Source organism: Glycine max, chromosome 3 (assembly GCF_000004515.6).
Source record: "Glycine max cultivar Williams 82 chromosome 3, Glycine_max_v4.0, whole genome shotgun sequence".
Lineage (NCBI taxonomy): Eukaryota > Viridiplantae > Streptophyta > Magnoliopsida > Fabales > Fabaceae > Glycine > Glycine max.
In genome coordinates this window covers 7,733,861-7,756,683 of record NC_016090.4, presented here as the reverse complement: position 1 = coordinate 7,756,683, position 22,823 = coordinate 7,733,861, and the positions used below count along the sequence as shown (strand labels likewise).

Genomic DNA, 22,823 nt, shown 5'->3' with positions numbered 1-22,823 from the left:
TTTTTGTGTCCAAAGATTTACTGTTGGAAACAAAGGAGTTACAGAATTTAGCAATGTTTGAGATTGAAGAGTTATTACAATCCAACAAAAAATCGTTAAAGGATTATCCAACCATGCCTTTTCCATGACAATCAATAAATCTCAAGGCCAATCTCTTCAAAGTGTTGGATTATATCTTCCTCAACCAGTTTTCAGTTATGGTCAGCTTTATGTGGCATTCTCAAGAGTTCAAAGCAAAAGTTGATTGAAAATTCTTATTCATGATAAAGAAGCAAAACCACTAAATACAACAACCAATTTGATTTCCAAGGAAGTACTACAAAATTTGTAGTTAAATGCAGGGTTATTAACTGCATTATAAGTTGTAACAGCTTCATGACATCTACTTTTTGCACAATTTCACCAAGACAACATTCACCTCAGCTTCATCCTCCTAAGCTTGCAACATGAGTTCTATAGACATGGTTTATTTAGTTGGTTTTAGTTTAAGACTACATGTGTTTGTTAGTTACTATGTGCAATATTGTATTGACAGTGTAAGAGTTTGGCATTACTCGTTGAATAAAAATATCATTGTTGTATGCCTAAGTAAATTCAATTGATATTTGGATGCAGCAATGCTTATCCGCCACCAGGTTTTAGTTTTACACTGAATGCATGTATTCATGCAATAGATACTTAATGCCTTAAGCAGATGTGGTGTAAGTCAAGTTTAGTGTGACTTTGTATTAAATCCTCTATTATGGTTAAATGGTATGATAGTGTAATGGTGCAACTTTTAATTTGAGTCATGATAATCAACTTCCGAGGCTATTATCTACAATGTATCATCAATTTGCATATGTGATATTTTGAACATGAAAAACTTCAAGTAACCCAGTAAATTAGCATGGTGATACCTCTGTTGCATATATGATGACCAATTGTGCTTATATCAATACATTTGCAAAGCAATCAGATTAAGATCATCTGCAATTAACTATACAGTTATTAACAAATCTGCAAGTTGAAACAGCTTCATGACATCTACTTTTTGCACAATTTCATACACAACAAAATTCACCTCAGTTTCATCCAGTTAAGCTTGTAACATGAGTTCTTTAGATATGGTTTATTTATTGCAGCTTTAGTTTAAGACTACATGTGTTTGTTAGTTATTGTGTGCAAAATTATATTGACAATGTAAGAGTTTGGTGTTACTCATTGAATAAATACTTGAGTGTTGTATGACTAAGTAAATTTAACTAATATTTTGATGCATCAATGCTTATCAACCACAAGGTTTCAGTTTTACACTGAATGCATGTATACTTCATGCAATGTTTATACTTAGTGTCTTAAGTAGATGTAGTGTAACTCAAGTTTAGTGTGACTTTGTATCAAATTTTCTGTTGTGGTTAAATGGTATGACAATGTAATGGTGCAACCCTTCATTTTCAGTCATGATAATCAACTTTTGAGGCTATCATCTGCAAGGTATCATCAATTTGCATATGTGATATTTTGAACATGACAAGCTTCATGTAACCGAGTAAATTAGGATGGTTATACGTCTGTTGAGTATGTAATGACCATTTGTCTTGATATCAATACATTTCCAAAGCAATCAGATTAAGATTATCTAAAGTTAATTGCAGGGTTATTAACTACATTATATATTGTAACAGCTTCATGACATCTTCTTTTTGCACAATTTCATTCAAGACAAAATTTGTAATAGCTTCCTTATCCTAAGCTTGCAACATGAGTTCTTTAGATATGGTTTATTTAATTACTTGGTTTCAATTTAAGACTACATGTGTTTATTAATTATTGTGTGCAAACTACATGTGTTTATTAATTACTGACAGTGTAAAAGTTTGTTGTTGCTCATTGAATTATAACATCACTGTTGTATGACTAATTAAAATCAACTAATGTTTTGATGCAACAAGATCATTCAACCACGAGATTTCAGCTTTACACTAAATGCATGTATACTTTATGCAATGTTTATACTTAGAATCTTAAGCACGTGTGGTGTAAGTCAAAGTTAGTGTGACTTTGTATTAAATCATTTTTTATGGTTGAATGGTATGGCGCTGTAATGGTGCATCTTTTTATTTTGAGTCATGATAATCAACTTCTGAGGCTATTATCTGCAAGGTATCATCAATTTGCAATTATGATATTTTAAAAATGGCAAGCTTCATGCAACCCAATAAATTAGCATGTCTTTTCCTCTGTTGTGTATATAATGACCATTTGTGCTGATATGAAAACACTTCCAAGTACAAAATTGATTGATTTATAAAGAAAGAATTAACACATGTACTATAATTTCCATACATTCATGCTACCTCGAGTCATGTTTTTTTCTATAACCACTTGAAATAAATTGTAACTTTTCTTTTTAAATATCAAAGTCTTCAATTAAGTAGTTTTCCAAATAAAGCAGAAGTTATGTAAAAGTATCATATTAATGTCCTACGTTGGTCTGAACTTATGTACAAATTAATTTTTTACACACTCAAATAATGCACAATCAACACAAAATCACCATTGACCCATACGAATTGCAAATCTATAATGACTTTACGGATTCATAATATGTATCAGATTCAACAAAGGACAATTTTGTAATTGTCCACAATGGCTTGGGCGTCCAAGTATATTGGTGGGGGTAGGAAGAAAATTTGGTACTGTGATGAATGCTTCGTTCTTAAAACCGCAAACTCCGTACGCAGTATCATTTGCTTCTTTTTATTTCCAAAGCCAAAGAGACCTCCTGCACTGACCAGTGAAGAATGCATGACTTTCTAGCAAAGATGAAGATCGAGCCAGGGTTGAAAGACGAAGTCGGTCCGTCTAACGTGCAACCACAACGCTCTGTTCCACCATCGTCACTGTTTGGCAGCTTCAACCAACCACTAGCCACACGTCAAGCCACCACGCCTGGTAAGAATGTTCAAACTCCTATGTTGTACTGAATGATTTTGTATTGTCACTCACAGACCCAACATCATATTAGGCTTAATGTTTTATGCATGCACTTTGTTTGGTTATCGGAGGATATTATATTTCGATAATCAAAACAATGTGAACAATGACACAAAGACATGCACATTTAGTTTGAATTTAGGAAAAAAAACATTACGAGTGGCCAAATGCAGATTATGTTAGACATGCTAATTGAATGACCTAACTGTTATTACAAAATAAATGTTTGTCTAAAAACAATTTCTATTTTACCCATTTGATTTATATGAACACTATGTACATTGCATGAAGGGGCTTTCATCATCTCTTTCTTCGTTAACAGAGTATATCATTTTTTTTATAATCATAACATTGTGGAACAAAAAACAGAGAACTGGACACATTATTATGTTACCTTTTTAAATTGCCTTTTCAACAAATTATGAGTGCCGCAGTTTTTTCCATCTCATTACACTTATCTATTCATTGGTTGTTCTGTTTCAATTCATAATATGCATAACTTTGGGCATATTGAACATTGAAAATAGGTGTGAGATGTACATCTTTAGGCAAGGCTAAGAAGGAATTGGCTTTCATCATGACACAAGATTAATGTCAATTTTGTTATATCATTGTATAATAATCTGCTTAAATGGTTATTTATGTGTTAACATTTAATCATGCCAACTTTTTAACTCTATATGGAGTTCAGAATTGATGAACGAAGACCACAGAAAATGCTATGAAATGACCATCATGTTGCAGATCACAAGAACATCAGAGGAGATTTTAAACATTGTTCATGCCAAGGAGCAGGTCAACCATTTATTATGATATTGTTGTCATTTTCATTTTTATTTAACATGTCATTTTTTTCAATTATTTTGTACAACTGACCAAACAATTATTCTCATTCTAATGTTACACCTATTTCAAATATAGACTTACGGTGAAGTTAGTAGGTCATTTGCCATAAGGTGGATGGACATGCTTGAACGTTACTGACATTTGGTTGACAAAAATGAAAATATGCATATTGTTGTCTACAACCAAGATTTGAACAATTTAGCCATTGTATCAGGGTGGACAGCGTTGAGGGATTTCGTTGATCGTAGATCATCAAGTGATGTTAATCCATTATGGTCAAAGTCTATTCTTGATGACCATATTCAAAACCAGTAGTCATCCAAAATTGTTCCCAAAATGACACTCATTATACCAACAAGTGCCGAATTCGGTTACTTTCAACGTGCTTTTGAATCAATACAAAATTACTTGCAGCAGCTTGGTAAGTTACTCAATAATTTACTTAATCATTCAGTCAACCTTTATCTGTCAAAGTTTTTAATTTCTTCCATTTCTCACATATAGTTATTGTTAATATCAAGACGTCCCAAACAGTATGTATTATTTTATGAAAGACAAAGGGTTCACTCATTTGAATTTGGAAGATATTACAAAATGTCGCATTGTTTACAATCACTAGAGAAAGACAATTAAAATTGGAGTCGAATGAAAAACTTTTTGTGAAACAATCTTTCGAACCTGACATGGAAATTGTCTTTGAATTCTCTGATCCAACAATTAACTATGTCTTATGTTGACTATGTTTATAAATTAAATACAATGTTATTCCAACTTTTGTAAATATTTATAAATTAACACTTTATTTTATGGGCGTGTTTTTCCTACAAACAAAACAATGTCTCTAATATTATGACTTTATTAATTGATTATTTATTATATAATATTTATTTTATTATGGTAGACCTTCAATTCAGTTTACACGTATTAATCATAAATTTTTTAAGCCATACGAATATAATTATACGGTTAATTTTCATAGCTCACCCGTTCGTATGCACGGTACTAAACTAGTTTCCCCAAAAAACCAACCTACCAAAATCTGGTCCAATAAAATTGCAAAGAAGCTGGGACTTTTCCCCACCCCACCTGCACGAAAAAATCACCGCTAACTAGGGGACCATACTTCATAACAAATCAACATCTTGGAGATACGCCTCAATACTGTTACCTAAACCTTGTTGTTTTACCATAAAATAAAAATAAAATGTTATCCAAACTCCAAATACTAAAGGGATCACCACTCTGACTCTCTCAGGAATCTTTTACATTCTTGTAATCTTATCCCATCCCCTACTGCATACATAATGATCTACCAATACCATAGTTGAACCACCACACTGCCCAGAGTCCCTGATTAAAAAGAAATTTTTTAATTATACAGGAATTAAATTTAAATATATTGTAAAATTATTACTAATATTAAAATAATGAAATAACAACTTAACTTAGTTACTATTAGCTAAAAGATTAACAATATCAAAACTCCCAAAATTAACGAAACGTGCAATAGAAATTCTCAATACGTGTAATAGAAATTCTAAATAATACATTGCACGGTCACTCCCTCCTTAAATTATTCCTACACAAAATCTCTTACCTTTTACTATTCCATTACAAAGGCACCCGTGCACCATCACAATTAAGATTCTGTTAACAAAATTTATCATATTCAAGGCACATGTTGCTTTAATGAAATTTAAAGATAATTTTACCCTTTAATCTATTCCTCACACGACCAGTTAGAAGCCAAGACTATTTCTCGAAAAGCAAAAATGAAAGACGCTAAAGGTGGATTTCTCCTTTTTCTCCTATTTCTCGAAATGCACTGCCATGTATCAAATCAAACATCTCGAACAAATTAAAGTTGACATGAGTTTAGGCTATTTCCGTACAAAATTAAGGCTGTATTTATAATTAACAAATTACTAATAATAACGGAATGAAAATGGGAAAAGTTAAGATCATGAAAATGTTCATTCATCATCATAAATACAATACATAAAATAATGGAAAGAATGAATCTTCACACGAGTGACGGTGAATCTGTTTAAAGCGGCGCAGTTATGAGAAAAAGAGGGAGCTGATGCTTCAGACGGAGGAAAGAGGAGATTGATGAAGGAGTGACAGAAGGAACACTGGGCGGTGACTCAGAGGGAGGCAATGGAGGAGATGGTGGAAAGTTGAGGGCGATAGGTGAATGAGATGGAGCTTGCACCAACTACAAACCCTCAAACCCCCCACCTTTGCACTCCAACCACTACCAATTATCAACAAACTCCTTCCAACGAGGAACCCGAATTGAGAAACCCGAAATCACAAAACACAATAATGGTGGCCATGTCAAACCACTGTTCAATAGTATCGGTGTCAAGGTTATCAAACTCGAGAATTTACACATACTTGTGAAAACTTTATAAATTCGACTCGTGACTCAACTCGTAGACTTATAAGAGTTTATTTCATATGAAAATAATAATAAAATATCAATAAATAACATATTAATTAAATATTTCAATAATATAATAAAGTAAAATAGTAAATTATAAAGTTCAGTGTATTTAAATAATCAAGTCTAATAATAATATATCACTAATAGATAATAATTTGCAGAGATTATAGCAGTGGTAGATCATTGTCATCCAGAGTTTGATGTTATTAGAGAACAAGAATGTGATATTATTAAATGTGAAAATTTTGTATTTGAGAATAATACTTAAGATATGTTGAATGTTATAAAAATGACTTATATTTTGATCTAATTTTTTTAATTTATTAACTCGTTGACTCGATGGTAAACTCAAAGTTTATTGAGTTTACTTAGAGTTTATAAAATTTGTTGAGAATCTACTTAGAGTTTATAAAATTTATTAAAAGCCTAATAAAAAAAATTTATTCAAGAGTTAATCAGTTAAATCAAGAGTTTGACAAATATAATCGGTGTCCTCTAGGTTCACACGGTGTCACTCGAGCAACCATTTTGTGAACAATCAATTCAACCTTCGCAATCCCTATCACGGCCTATTGGGACGACTTTCGAGATTCACTCATAATACTCCAAGGAAAATGACAGTGTGGGCGCTTAAGTGTGATAAGGTTAGTTTGGGTAATTAATTAAAAAAAAGTTAACACCGTTATTAATCATGATAGTTAAAGAGAGATACAAGAAATATAATTTGAAATAGGAATATCGGTGTAATAAGTCTTAATCCAAGAGGAAGCGAATATAATTTGCTCAATAAAAAATAATTGTATCCATATCTTTTACCAAGTTTTATGGAGTAAACAATTATTCAGTCTCTAACAACTGGAAGACTTTGTGAAAATGTCATAAATTTCTAAATATCAAAAAAAGATCTAGCTAACTATTTAATGTCGTCATGGTCCCTAAATATCTATTCATTTTATTACCTAAATCACACTCTTTATAAACATTTGGACTAAGGCCACTGTCTATATTTTGTCTATTTACATGTTCAGAAATTTTGTTTGATATTTTTTTTCATTTTCAGGATACAGCACCATCACTCAAATTAAATTTTATGTAACAAGTAATCAAGTAAATTAATTTTATGTGTTTCAATATTATTAGTGACCATATCAACACAACATGCAACTTCTCCATGCAAATGAAGTACCTAATTTAAGTAACTGCATATGAACGACCAAAAACAGGTTCAACTCAGCAACATAGTACCCCAACACGCTACAGACAACCGCAACCGAGAAACCAAAACTAATACTTGACCATGCTCTAGACCCCACACGTGTCACTTGGAGAGTTACAGCACCTGCGTGTCTTCTTTCTCCTTTAGCCGCGTCTGTGTTGCACGTGTCAATGCATGGCAACACTTACTTTTTCCATTTTAACCCGTTGTCACCTTCTGGTTAATTCCCTCTAGCTAATTACAATGCATGATATATATGATGAGTTACAAAACATTAATTATTATTATATGTGAATTATGTCACAAATTTGTTCTCTATATATACCCTCTAACCCTATCTCTTCTTGTCACATAGCTTTGAACACAAAACAAAAAGTTTACGTTACAAATCGCATAATAACCGTCCTAAGTTTATTGAGAGAATTTTGCAAGTGTGAGAAACATGGCATCTCGTCAAAACAACAAGCAAGAGCTTGATGAAAGAGCAAGGCAAGGAGAGACTGTTGTCCCGGGTGGAACTGGTGGCAAGAGCCTGGAGGCTCAGCAACACCTTGCTGAAGGTTTATAATCAATTTTATATATATATATATGGAACATTAATTTTAATTATTTTCGTATATTTTTTTTATAATTGTGTTGCATATCCATACAATTATTCATCATAACACTTACGTTACATTTCTCCTAATTTTTTACTTCCTTCAAATTAGTTTTATTCATCATCTATCATATCTGTCCATCAGATTTTTGTCTATATTATTCATCACGTAATTTGTTCATCATCTTCATTGAAATCATTATCATTATCTATATCATACTAGTCCATCACATTTTTATCGATTTTTCTTTTTTACTTTCTTTTCCTTGTTTTTTTTTTTTTTTTTGAGTATAGACACTTTCATTAGGCACAACAAGGTTTTTTTTCACAAATATCTCAATCGTTATTTTATCTCAAGTGTTTGATGAAGTTATTTTTGTGCATGATATTTTTTTTCTTCTTTTTTTCTATTTGACTTTGGATTTTGGGGTTTATTTATTGTTGATTGTGCATATATATAAAAGGAAGGAGCAAGGGAGGGCAAACAAGGAAGGAACAGCTGGGTACAGAAGGGTACCAGGAAATGGGACGCAAAGGAGGGTTGAGCACTGTGGAGAAATCAGGAGAAGAACGTGCTCAAGAGGAAGGCATTGGCATCGATGAGTCCAAGTTCAGGACTGGTAATAACAAGAACCAGAATCAGAACGAAGACCAGGATAAGTGATAATGTAACACCCTTCACTAGCATGTGTAGTGTGTTCTTATGCTAGCTTAAATGTGAGTGTCAAGTGTTTTAGGAAGTAGGAAAAGAATAGGTTATAAAAAATAATGTTTAGGCAATAGTTATATAGGTCAAAGTGTCATGTCATGTGTGTCGTGAAATAATTAGCTAGCATGTTTAGGTTGTTTTAGGGTTTCTTTTGCATGTGTGTTTCTCTTATGTGTGTAAGTGATCAGTGAGGCATGGCTCTATAGCTATCCAGAAATTAGCACAAGCAAGCATGTGCCTCCATTTCACTAATGTGTATGTATCTATGGTGTGACCACGTTCAATACTAGAATGTAATGGTCTCAACTCTTATGTTAACTTATCGTGGCACAAACAATTACGTACGTACTCAACTTAATCCCTTTTTTTTTTTTTGGTCTTGCATCAATGCTTGTTAGCAGCAATACCTGAAGTTCGCTCTAGGTTTAACATCTTTCTTTTTTTTCTTTGGGTTAAATATCTTTTCAAACTTGTATTACGAATATTATCACGAAAATCCATGCTGTTGTTGTCTAATTACGAATACTATCAATTGTCTAATTACGATAATTATCAACAAAAAAAGTATAATGTTGTCTAATGACTTCGGTAAGTGAACGTCGTCGTCTTGAAACTCATACTGATTTTCTGTCGTCTTGAAACTCATACTGATTTTCTGTCTACGATTAAAAATCTAAAAAAATGGAAAATTACAATTTGCTAGATGTAAAATTTGTAATGCTTGCATATACTACAAATAAACGTCTTATATCCACATGGTTTTGCTACAAAATGCAGCAGCTCTAGTTTTTGGTCGTCTTAATGACTATTAAACCTCAACATATTAGCCCTCCATATTTTGATAAATATTTGGAAAAACAAACATCATGCGAAATTTACGTGGACTTAACAAATTTTCCATGCATGAGCATCTATTCATTCTCTAAGATTAAGTTTGAACTGATTTTAATATGTAGACGTTAAAATTCTTTTTTAAACAATTATGAGAGAATTTTCTTAAAACTAGTTTGTATACAAGTTAAATTTTTTTTAGTAAAAAATAAAGTTAATTTGCTGTTTTGTAATTTGACTTGCTTAAAAAAGAGTTGATTTCATTTTTCACACCAAGTAGTACTTTTGTTTTCTTCTCTTACTTGGGGGAAGTTTATCCAATCTCTGTAAAGCAATCCTTGGGATCCTATTCGTTGCTCCCAATTAAAGGGACGAAGTTCATAATTTTACTTAGACAAGGGCAAGAAGCAAGCACATACGTGTGCAGTTACATTTTGAGATGCTACGTTGTTCTATTTTTTTATTTTTAAAACAACCGACTTGGCAGATTAATGAAGAACTGACATTTGTAGCGACTTACCGACATCCTGTAATTCTATACTGGCTATTCCTACTTCACAACCAATTTTTGTTGGTTGCAAAATTGTTCACCAATACTCATTTCATTACTTGTTATCAGTGATTGGCAATGTTAAGAAAAGGGGGATAAAGTAAAAGGCTAAGAGAAGAAACATTCCGTACGAAGCCAACCGTTGCATTATTAATTTATTTATTTGGCTAAAATGTTTAAAACTCGTTCTGCAATTACCTTTTAAATATGTTATATGCATAATCAATTATGATAATTGATGTAAAAACTCTTACATTTATATCAATTATACCAATGTAAAAAGTCAATATTTTGCTTTTTCAATAAGAGATTTACATGTTGAACGGGGATCGCAAACAATGAAACCCAATAAAGGGATGAATTGGCCAAACCATCTATCAACTACATCATTGGCTTCCCTATACCGACATTTGTTCCATGCCCTCTCACTACTGAATCTTATTGTATTCCAGAAAATTCATTCAAAAATGCAAATTTATTTTCGGATTGAACATACCAAAATGAAATAAAAAGTGCAGGATTCAAATACCTCTATACGTTGTCAACAGACCAGTTTCTCTATGCAAAGAATGCCATGCAAATGATAAGAGAACTATCCGCGGATAAAACTAACTTAACAGCCACTTTTGCTCTTGTTACGTAGCCTTGTTATGGTATAACTAACAGAGCCACCGTTTTTCAAGTCTCAACTGTTGTTCACTATATATAATATTATCGATAAACAATGGGAATCAAAATTTTGGGAGATGAACATCTCTCCCTTCAAAGGATCATAACTTACATTTCTAACACCAACAGGCATCATTTTGCTTTAAGCATGAACTTATTCGTAATAATTTTAAAATAACACAAAATAGTACAAGGAAAAAAATTCCCACGGTACGTCGATTTGTAGCTGTAAACGTTGTTCGATACTCAAGCTCAGCGATCTTGCTGATTCTCTATAGTATGTATCTGGTTCATATCATCAGACCAGTGTTGTAATGTCTTCAGCCTTAGAACATCTCTGATGCTGCATGGGTTTGAGGAAATATACTTTCTACCTACAGCAAGTGAGCAGATTCAGTTAACTTCGGGAGCAAGTGAGGAATTGCAAAATTCCAATACGTAAACAATAAGAACCTGCACCAAACATTTCAAAAAATGAAGAACAGGAAATATGGTAATAGAACATGTTTACAACCTCATTGTGTATGAAACGAATGCCACTGGCATCTTATTTGTCTACTACTTCAGGAATGATGGCTTTGCCCAAATAAACTTGTTGCATCTCCTCTCTCCAAATCTGCAAGACAGCATTCATAGTGTGTGATTTTCCTTCAACAAATCACAATCAGGAAACATTTTAAGATTTGAAGTAAACTTCTTTCTTTACAATTTCACTAATTTTTGTATCGGTTTTCACTCAGTTTTTGTTCCCTATTGTTGAGTATCAACATTCAACCCCCATACTTATAACATATTCAGATTTTCCTTGGGCATATGTCCTCAGAACCATGTTAAGAAACCATAGAGAGAAAATTAAAAAGTAGAAGCAGTTGAATTTTCTCCTTTAAGTAACTAACTAATTTAATAAATAATATAGTTTGTTTCACATTCCTAAGATCCTTATATAGTATAATTCAACCATACATGAAAAGAATTATAGTGTAATATAATTAAAATTGTATGAAAAATTAACAGCTATAAAAAGTTATTTTTAAATAATTTAACCATAAATAAGTCCATACCGTATCACGGAATTCCAACCGAATGTGAGGAACGTTTGTTCTCTGAATGTCATTTCCACGTGGCCCACTCTTGAAGTACTCCTTACCAATCCAATGTGACTAAAACAAGAAACAGATCCATTTTAAAACACTATGATTTTGTAGCAGGTATGTATTTTTATAGACATGATTCATGTAATAGCCTAATTTGGATTCAGACAATCATTTCATTTTCATCATAAAGAAAAATGTTAGGATTCAGTCAATCAATTGTAAGGTATGAAACTTGAGTCCCATGAATGATTCTAATGTGGGATTTAAATGGCCTTGGCCTCTCCAGCTACAACAATTAGTTTTTGAGGTGTGGATCTTCCAAGGTATCAATGGCATCACTGTATCAAAGCTTTCCACTATGTTTCTCACCTAATACAGGTGGTGACGCTGGCATGCCAATGTTTGCCAAGGACTAGTCAAAATGGCTAGTTCATAGTCAGCCCCGGGAGTGCCAGGGCTGAAGAGCTTGGTAGAATGTTAGAATTCAATTGCATGGTGTGGGAAGTATGGATTCTATGTGGGGTTTATACGGCCTTGGGATCTCCAACTACAAGTAGCTTTTGTGGTGTGATTCTCTCAAGAAGTCCAGTTTACCCTCTCCAACTTCAAACACATGAATCTCTTGGATTTCTGATGTATGCACTATAATCCTTGACACATTTTTTTAAGTTTCAGCACCAAAGTGATCTAGATTTGAGCATAGAGACTATGTTGGAAGTATAAATTAAATTATTTCGAAGAAGAAATCAGATAAACAAATGGTGACATGATTTGAGCACAGCAATTTCCATTGATGTTTAGCAGACAACTCTAAAGAAGGATAAAAACAATGTTAAGGGATCTTGTTACACATTTTTAAGCTTGAAGACCAAAATGGTATTGAACCTAAGTCAGAGGGGGCAAATTGGAGTCTTCCCTATTAAAATAGAGCTATTTGTAGTCAACTTCACAGCTAATATGCTGTATTGCTGTTCACTGCCCCATATTCTACCCTAGATTTAATTAAACAATTTATAGCAGGCTGTAGAATTTTATTTTATTTTAATTTTCACCAAAATAATTATAATATACTCAAACTAAAAAATACTGAAAAAGAATGGAGTGCTGTACATTAAGATAATCGTATTAAATGTTGATATTACATATTGGGATATGGTGATCTATGATCTATCACAACTCTGGGTTCCCCTAGATACATGTCAGGATAAGAATTAAAAAAATATATATATATGCATTGAAGGGTAGAGGATTTCATTCACAAGAGAATCAGGACAAAAAATGTACCTTCAAAGCATGTGAGAAACCTGATTGATAAACTGAATTACGGGCAATCTCACATAAATCACATGAGCTCAACTTCCACACCTGTAAAGTAAGATTTATATCCTGGCTGTGAGCATTGCTTGTTTATATCACATGCACAGAGAGAGAGAGAGAGAGAGAGAGCTCACAGAAGCAGCTATGCTATATTCTTCAACCAATGGTTCCTTTGTTAAGTGAATTTGGAGAGGATCATCAGTAGAAAGTGACACATTCAGACCCCGTAAGAAGAACATTGGAAAAGGATTCCGATGGTAGTCTAAGAATAGGGAGTTATTGCTCAAAGGAGACATTGCCAGCCCAATCTAATAAAAAACATTCAACTAAAATTAGCAAACTACAAATCTCACAACCAAGTAATCAATTGAAAAAAGGGTCATACCTGGGCTAAATAATATAAATATTGAAGCACGGGAGATTTTTTCAAATTGATTCCATGTGCAATGTTGTGAGCCGTGAGGAAGGTTGCTGCAAGGTGGTCAATATCACCAGCCTAAAGTCAATATGATGCATCAGTGATCAGTCTCCTCAAAACAGTTAACAAATGGACAGAAAATATATTCAAGTATATACCTCTCCAGAATGTGGACGGAATTTGATTGTCGTCATTCCCTTTGATTCTCGAAGCTGAAAAATAATTATATAGGGTTAACTTTGGTGTGTCAAACAAAGCTCAAAAACTCAACACCGATTATGAAGTTGCAGAAAATTCTTTGAATACATTACTTTATTAAGAGACAGAACAGAGGAACTGGGAGGGATTAAAAATATGAGAAATATGTAGTAGGAATATTCATTGGATGATTGACCTAATTAACTTGATAATCCAAACCAATTACTCAATTCAGTTCTCGAATTCATTTTGGCCATGATTACTATCCAACTGATTCACCATACTTATGATAGAGATAAATAATATAAGACATGTAAAGTTATAGTTGTATAAGTTATATATTAACTAAAACTAAAACCAACGCTTGAAATTATATACATTATTGATTAAAATAATAAACAACCATTTTAGTTAGTAGTAATATAAAATTCAAAAATGTTATAAAGAAGATAATGTGTCAGGAACAAAATTAAAAAACATAATAATTTTGTTTATCTTAACCTGATAACTCAAGCCAAACCAATCCAGTCTTAATAGGATTGATTTGGTTAGAATTGGTCAAAAAAATTTTTAAAAACTGAATGTCTGAATCAAACCAACCTAATTAAATGTGGTGGGTTTGGATTTTATAAATCTTAATCCCAACCAAAACCAACCTGTAAACACCTCTAGAACTATGCAACATAACTTTGATGTATACATTTTTAATAGAAAATAAGAAGAGAACCACCCCTATTTGGTTCCTCTTTGCATTCTTTCCATAACCAGTAAAAAGAAGCGTGTTTTCGTCTTGAAAGAGTGAATAGATAAGCAGCCAAAAATTGATACATATTCAGGAGAAAAGTTACATACCTTGTTTAAGGTATAAAGATTTGCATAACAGTAATAGACATAGTATGAAAATGCTGGATTGAATACATTAGTCCATTGCTCCGGTGTAGGCATGTGTTTTGTTGGCCGTCTTTCAGGTTTGCTTTCATCATCCACCAAATCCAACCCAACAACCTAAAAAAGTGAAGAAATTAATACCATACAGTACTGGAATAAGAGTATGTCTGGTTCAACTTATTTTAGAAAAATAATGGCTTTTTTCTTTGACTTTGTGTGAGAGCTTTTGAAAAATAAGCAATTATTTATCTAGGATTAAGCTGAAGCAAGCATTATGATGAGGACCAATCTAATGGCACTTCATCTTTGGAGGACTAAAATTGGCTATTTACTCTAAAAAGTCAACATAGATGAATAACACACCTGTTTCAGGAAAACATGCAGCTGAGGATGTGAATCTGGGTTGACAGTGACCTCAAAAAGTGGAATAAAAATATTGTCAAGCATGTTCTGGAATGATGTCACAATTCCCATTTCTTTGTACACATTGTACAACCGTGGAAGCTGCAAGACATTTATAAGAATTACCATTAATTGCTAACACTACAATTGGCTGAGCAAATTAAGCCATAAATGGAAAGCAGAAAAAGCTCCCCAAATTCTTATTATTTAGCAGTCCCAAAATAATTTAGATTGGGAGAAATAATAAATCGTTACTATATCATTATGAGAAATACAACCAATCTGTGTTCTAAACAAATAATTAAAGAATACCTGAATCAACCATACAACATTCTCACTGTACAAATCATTATTCACTATCCAACTGGCTAGTTGGTCCCACTCACTTTGCTTCCTACCATATATTGATATTCTATATTCAGCCATCTGTGAATAAATAAGTCACAGAAATAAGTTAACATCTAGATGGGGATAAGCATATATAAACAACAGTCAAGAAATGGTAAATTATAGTCAACAAGTCAAAACACATTGGGCAACATAGGTCCTCATACTCATGAACATATTATTGCACTATTGGGTAGTGGTAAATAAAGACGCATTGTAGTTGTAGATGTACATTGTTGGGATCAGTCTTATTTATGTTATGGTAAGAAATTGATAGTTATAGTACAATATTGAATTCCTACAAACAAACAGTATATGATATTTAAGTCAAAAGAGAACTCCAGCCCTAGAGAAGTATTTTTTATCAGGATACCCAGCCAAGAGAAGCACTCTCAGACTGTCTTACATCACTGACATGATAGTAAGGATGTATATATATGTGTTTAGACACATACATAATACACACACACAAGAACTCAAGAAAGCACCTGATATTTACTGGCAGCAAGATCTGAAAACACTTGCTTAGTCAACTCACCAAGAAAACGACCTATTCAATGCAAGAAAAAAGTATTAGCACATATAAGTAAAGATGCTAGGATATTGAAGACAGATAACAAACCATAAACACTTAATAATAATTGGAAGCCATTCATTTAAAGTCTTTTCACTCTTTATGAACCCACAGGTGGCATTAGCAATTGCTTTCATGGAAGCAACATAAAGGTTCTTCCAAGGATGACCATGGCTGTTTGAAATTCAATTTCAAACCTTGATACCACTCCTTAGAAGAGAAAATTTTATTTATACTGCACTTCGTTTCCTAAATAAATTAATGATATAATACTGTACAACATGAATTGAGGTGCATCCACCTAAAAGATTGTATATACAACAATCAATGAATTAATGCAATCCAGGATTCCACGATATTAATATAGGCTTCAAGAAACCCCTCCAAACTTTGGGTCATGCAAAAAATACCCGACTACACCAACACAACTTCTGCACTACCAAAATGCACAAACCAGTGCATATTGACCCACTCAGGCATGTGCAGAAAACCTCCATTCATAGAATATACGAGTGCTTTGGGGAGTTCAAGGAGTCGTATTGATATGTTTAAAAGCACGCTTAGTTTCTGCACATGATCCATAGTTGGATGATGTTCATTAAACGTTAATCTGTGATAAAAAAAAAAAAACACCATTTGAAACTTTGAAGTAGATTCTATCAAGTAAAGAAAGCTGCACAAAACCATAGGATATTTCTGCCCCTTTGAATTTGATTACAAGTAAACACAGGTGTGATAGGACAGTGTTATACCCAAAAAAATGTTACCTTGTATGAGATTATCCTGCTTCAGAAATATCTCCCTCAGCCTACTTTGACCACAAGGATTGTATTTAAGATTGAACTTATCAAAGCGATGAAAAGTACTCTTGTCTGCGTGAACGTCCAAAAGGTCAACATTGAGATCATATCTGTTAAAAAGGACAAAAGAGGATCAATTCCTGAAACATACAGCTAGCCAATTATAAATATAATAATTACAAAAGCTCATTACCCAGTTAAATCTAAACTCTTGAAAACCTCTTCCAATGTTAGATATGTCCCATCTCGAAATATTACAACCTGAGAATGTTAAAAGTATATGCAGTGCACATCAGCTTCATAAAATATATATAATTCCCAAGTATCAAAAATTAAAAAAATAGCATAATGCATCATGTTACATACTTCTGCAAGTGATGACAATAAGCTAATCTTTTCAGGCATATCAGTAACATTTCATAATCCATCTTAGCGAATAGATACGCTAAAGTATATTAACATATTATTGCATTAAATTCTCACAAGAAAATGCACAAATTTATATTTATATACTTAAAGAAAAACAATTTGTGCTCTATCTCTTCTGCCATACAGTTCAATGATAACATCTGAGAGGGAGAAAAAAAGGGGGCTACTGCAATGTATGTTACATCACAGCAACAAAGAGATCCAAAATATCACCTCATCAGGCTCTTTTCTCAGCTTTGACTTTATGAACCTTAAAAGATGTTTCTGATTCATGCATGCCGAATGGTGGACATGAGTGTCAACTTTTCTAACATTATAGAAGTCTCGATGTGGAGCACTTTTCTGAGCAAGAAATTCTCTATCCGCATTTAACATCAAATGAAGATTGAATTTCTGAAAAAATACAGAAATTGTCAAACAACAATTGATTCTTGTACGTAATTAAAATACAAGCATAGGCTGCAGTTTGTTACTCATATTCAGTAAATTCGATATGTACTTGTTCTAGAAGATTGAGTCTATGATGGCATAAAGTTCTTATATTCCCTGCTGCTATGACTCGAAGTATGTGATGAAGATCAGTGAAAAATGTAGTTGCATCAGCAACAGGAAAAAGCTCTTCTTTTGCTGCAAGTAATAGGCAAGCATGCATAAGACCCCACCTTGAGTGGTGATAAAATTACCAAGTTTATCAGTAGCAAATTACTGTTACTTACCATCCCTATCTGGATATACATGAATAACCCCATCTCGCATTTCAAAGTAATGCTGTAGCACGAAAGAAATACAACTAATTTTATCACAGCATAGAACATAGGGAGATCCAAGTTTTCAACGGTGGGAGAAAAAACTCACATCAGACTTTCCTTCAAGAATGTATAAAAATGGATCTGGATTAGGCTTGGGTGTACTGGGGTCAGATATAACTTCTTTATCCCATGGAGCAACAGCTTCACTAAAAACGTATCTTTTTCTCATTTCAAGGCATTCTTGCAGAACCACATAAGCTTCTACTTCATCAGGTGACGGAGCCTCTAAACAAAAAATATAACAATTAAAGTTTGCTATAAGAATTTCCAGATATGTAAATATTGGCATCAAAAAAGTGTTTGAAGGAGGGGATTCTCAACATCCAATGAGAAAACCCATTCCAAGCAATTTATTTGGCCTCAAGAGAATGAGCAAGAGTAACATGTCAGAGTTCATACCAAGAGGAGTTATTCTCAATCTTGTGAAAGTTTCATGCTCTGGCTCTTTCCTCAGAATGTCAGCAGCTATTGGGTCAGGCTGCACACCATGCAGGTCACCGGAAACACTATGAGAGCGGATCATACTTGGAGTAATAGCCATCTGCTCTCCGTTAGCATTAACATGATTGGGTAAAGTCTCAAATGGGATTTTACCTTCTGGCACCTGCATACAGGTAATTTCAATTTCAACTCACAGATCATTCATTTTTTTTGCTTTAGCTAATACAGAATGCTGTGTCATGTGATGATCAAAGCATAGCAAAAGAGTAATGAGAAAAGGCTGGATTAATTCCAAGCCCGGGGAAACAGGTCAGGCATTAAGAAAGTAGGGAGAGAGAAACAGATAAAGTTAATTATCACCTCAATGACCTCCCTTTTTATATAGAATATCAAATGAAAGATAAACTTAATTAATGTGCATGACACACTTACAACAGTCCCATTTGTGTGCAGATACGTAGTATCCAGTTTAACTTCGCCTGCCATGTTATCTTCATCGTCTGATCCTTCTACACTTTCAAAGGCACTGGCACTTGCAACAGGGGACTTGGGAGAAGTTGGTCTTAAAAGACTTCTCTTAAAGGAACCAGATTGAGATGATTTTCCTGTCAGAAACATATCTTAGTCAGGAAAAAAAAATGAAGATGAACACTTTCAAGCAGACATTTCCTGTACATGTGAAGGTGTAGTGCATCAGAAAGATGTGTAGTATAATGCCAACAAATGCTACTGCAACATTTGCCAGTGCAACTTTCCATAGATTAAACACAGGAAAGAATTTAAATTATATCTTAATTCTGGGGACATTGCAAAGGTATATCAGTAACAATTGAAGAAAACAAATAATTATAATTTTCTTAAAGAAAAGGATGATCTTCTAATACTGTATAGTTGAATTCCTAGCTAGTTTATCAGAGGAATATGGGTCCAAGAAGACTGATCCACTAAAGAGAAACTATTCAGCGGGGATAAGTTTTTTCAGTCTTTTTGTCATTCCAATACTTCTGCTTATTTCCATTATACTTTCTTCTCACTTCAACTTTCATATCCGTCTGACGTTATGTGATCTCTGTTTTGTTCATTGGAACCTGCTAGACCTAATACTTTTCTTACTTTTTAGTTAACAATTATAAGTTCAGCCATCACATAGTATCATATCTCTTGACTCTTGGTCCAGGCCAGCTCCTGCACTCAAGTGACAACATTTTTAGTGAACAAAGTTCAGCCTTTAAAATGAACTAAAATTGATAAAATTCATTGAAGTAAATTCCTGACGATGATAGGTGAAAATAGGTGAACAAGTTCGGGTCTTTAAACTGCAGATTTCTAAATTGCTATGGAGACTCGTCTACATCCAGAAATATTCTCACTTCTTTGTCTTATTTTCTTCCCAAATAACCCTGTTAACTTTTTAAGTCATATATCTCACAGAACCGAAACAAACAAAAAGCTAGTATCAACCATAAAACACACGATCAACAAAAGCACCAGAATCAATTCCTTCCAATTTCCTCTGTCACACCAAAAAAAAGAAACATCCGCACTCCTTAATTACCCCTTAATTAGAAAGTTCTCCACACTATGCACAATCCAAGCTCCAAAAAACCCATCAAAAGACTTCCACACACTACCAAACAAAATAACTATCATATTACAGCTCAACTCACTACTCACAAAAAAAAAAAAAAAAATCTTGACAAACAATCAAAAACCACAAAATCACACACACAATCATAGATTAAACCCGAAAATTTCCACCAAAGCCATACCTTCACGAAGCGTGTGCAACCTTGGCAACCCCACAGGAATCCCGTCGACGTGCACTGGCCCGTTCCGCTTCTCTTCCCCGTCGAACCCGCCGGAGATCGCCGTGACGTCCGGCAGCGACGCGGAGCCACGCCGGTATCCGCCGTTGCCACGCATCCTGGAGCTGCCAAGGCGCTTCTTCAAATGCGCCGTAGGCGGTTCGGTGTCGGAACCGCCGCCGCCGTCAGCCTCCCTCTCGACCGTGCGCGCGAACTCCAGCAGCTGCGCGAGCGTCTTGCGGTGCATGTAATACGCCGACACGGCCACGACGGAGGCTCCGACGATCGCCGCCAAGGCCAAATGCACCGCGTGCGTATCCATATATGATCAATCGCTCTCTATCTCTCCTAGTTTCTCTCTCTATAACCGAAATCGTTCTCCGTTAGCGCGTTCACGAAAACGAATGAAATATTAGCTTAGCGTCGAAGTGGTGAACGAAAGAGAGAAGAGAGAAGAAAAAAGGGGATAAAGAAAAACCCTACTACTGAAACAGTGAGTGAAAACTGCGTAAGCACTCTCTGTCTCTGAGTTCGCTCTGTGTTAAATGGAGACAAGTATTGGCTCGCGCTCTGCTATTTATACACAAACGACGCAGAGAGAGGACGTGGATGGATTGGATGGATACCCTCTTTCTGTATTTCTTTAAGAGAGAGAAACCAAGTTAATACTAGTAATTATTGAGAAAAAAGATACGCTTGTAAAATATTTTTTTTTTATGCAACCTGTAAAATAATATGTTTGTTAACCTTTCAAAGATTTTTCTTCCAAAAAAAAACTTTTCAAACATTATTAAATGACATCATAATATTATCTATGTACTAACATTACAAAATGATACAAGTTATTCGATCATATATTTATCATTTAAATTATTTTAAAATAATTATCTTAAATCAATAAATTTATCGTACATAATAATTACAACATAACTTATTTTGTTATTAGTTTACATTGTATTATTCGTATATTAACATTAAATTCATAATTATCCAAAGGATAATTTTCTAAATTTTTTAGAGTCTATTTAGATAATTTTGTTTAGAAATATTATTAGGAAAAGAAAATAAAAAAAATGAAATATGTTTTTATAAATTAAAATTAATTTTTTATTGATCAATTGATATGCTTGTATCTTTTTAAAAAAACTATATAAAATAACTTCTATGAATTAACTTCTAAAAACTAATTTTAACCTTTTAGAAGTACTTCCAAATAAACTTTTCTTTTCTTTTCTTTTGTTCGCAAATTTCACTATCAGCTTTATGCTGGTGCGAGACGATGGGATTAAAAAAGAGCAATAGGAAAAGATAACCTGAGTTGGGTCCACTTTTTCCGTAACAGTAAGTTTAGTAGTATATCAACTTTTACATGGTATAATTGTTTTATTTTTTAATTATTGATTGATTAATGATTACATTATATGTTTGTAACTATATGACATTATGACTTTATATTGGTTTTTCTTTTTATTTGAAAGCTGCTCTGCACAGATTGTTCTTTAGGATATTCGTGGAACAAATTTTAAATCATATAAATATAAGAGTTATTTGTTGCTTATTTTATAAGTAATAAGCGATGTTCTTTAGAATATTCTTAGAACAAATTTTAAAAATATTTAATACATTTAATAATACAAAAGTAAATATTACTTATTTTATAAGTAATTAAAACATTAATAAATTCCTGTCAAAATGTAATTAAAGCATTCCTCTAAAAAAAAGTAATTAAAAACATTAATAAATTGGGTCAAAAAACATCAATATTAATAAGACCACTAAAGGTTTTGTAAATGATATCTTTTCAAAATTAAATTTATGACAATGATAGTAATAATGGTTTGACATCGTGATAAATTAAATCTTTTAAATATTTAATTTTTTATTTGATGAATCTTTTTAATATTTTATGATTGAATGAAAATACTGAACTGCAAAAGAAGTTTGGTGAATTTTTTAGATATTTGATTTTCTATTTAATGAATCTATTAGATATTTGATTTTTTATTTTGTGAATCTATACTAAAGTAGTTTTAGATATGTGCAAGAACAAAGTAATTAGGAAGAGAGAAAAAAAGAGTGTACAAATGTCTTTATTTTGGTTCACTTTAACTTTGGACTTCATCCAATTTTTCACCCTCAAAGATGAAATTTCATTAACACTCCTTCACATTTAGACCAGCAACCACTAGAATTCATAACTTTGCCAATTTCCTATTGGACTTCAATCTTAGACTCTATTAGACCAACTATATCATTAGGTTTCACCTTTGTTAGTCACAACTAGACTTTACACAGGAAAAAAAAGATATGTGATTTTAGTACACATACTGCATAGTTTCTCCTCACAAGAGGAATTCCACTCAGGAACTTAATTTCACACTTCTATCTAAGATTATTACAAGCTTTGAAAACAC

At 33.1% G+C, this 22,823-nt stretch overlaps 2 protein-coding genes across 2 annotated transcripts; one reads left to right on the top strand and one right to left on the bottom strand.

The window, feature by feature from the left end:
- Window positions 1-7,854: 7,854 nt before the first annotated feature.
- Window positions 7,855-9,154, top strand: SLE2 (Protein). Its single transcript, NM_001250358.1, is given in 2 exon segments — window positions 7,855-8,050; window positions 8,553-9,154. Coding segments are annotated over 2 exon segments (318 nt in total). The 5' UTR covers window positions 7,855-7,932; the 3' UTR covers window positions 8,753-9,154.
- Window positions 9,155-10,857: 1,703 nt separating this feature from the next.
- Window positions 10,858-21,036, bottom strand: LOC100786290 (AMP deaminase). The gene is made up of 20 exons (XM_006576459.4): window positions 20,374-21,036; window positions 19,037-19,209; window positions 18,563-18,767; window positions 18,210-18,388; window positions 18,071-18,122; window positions 17,854-17,981; window positions 17,568-17,747; window positions 17,119-17,186; window positions 16,893-17,035; window positions 16,040-16,101; window positions 15,477-15,590; window positions 15,126-15,266; window positions 14,727-14,879; window positions 13,835-13,888; window positions 13,644-13,754; window positions 13,393-13,566; window positions 13,226-13,306; window positions 11,909-12,007; window positions 11,362-11,463; window positions 10,858-11,221 (listed from the first exon to the last, which is right to left on the bottom strand). Exons 1-19 carry the CDS (start codon window positions 20,729-20,731, stop codon window positions 11,395-11,397), a joined length of 2,544 nt encoding a protein of 847 aa, XP_006576522.2. The 5' UTR covers window positions 20,732-21,036; the 3' UTR covers window positions 10,858-11,221; window positions 11,362-11,394.
- Window positions 21,037-22,823: the final 1,787 nt, after the last annotated feature.

What these genes read in the sequence shown, in the direction of transcription:
- LOC100786290 (XM_006576459.4), bottom strand. Translation starts at nt 20,731, where the DNA reads ATGGATACGCACGCGGTGCATTTGGCCTTGGCGGCGATCGTCGGAGCC. An exon ending in ATTGAGAATAACTCCTCTTG is followed by an intron (nt 18,389 to 18,562) that starts GTATGAACTCTG and finishes TTTTTTGTTTAG; the next exon opens with AGGCTCCGTCACCTGATGAA. An exon ending in TGTATATCCAGATAGGGATG is followed by an intron (nt 17,982 to 18,070) that starts GTAAGTAACAGT and finishes TATTACTTGCAG; the next exon opens with CAAAAGAAGAGCTTTTTCCT.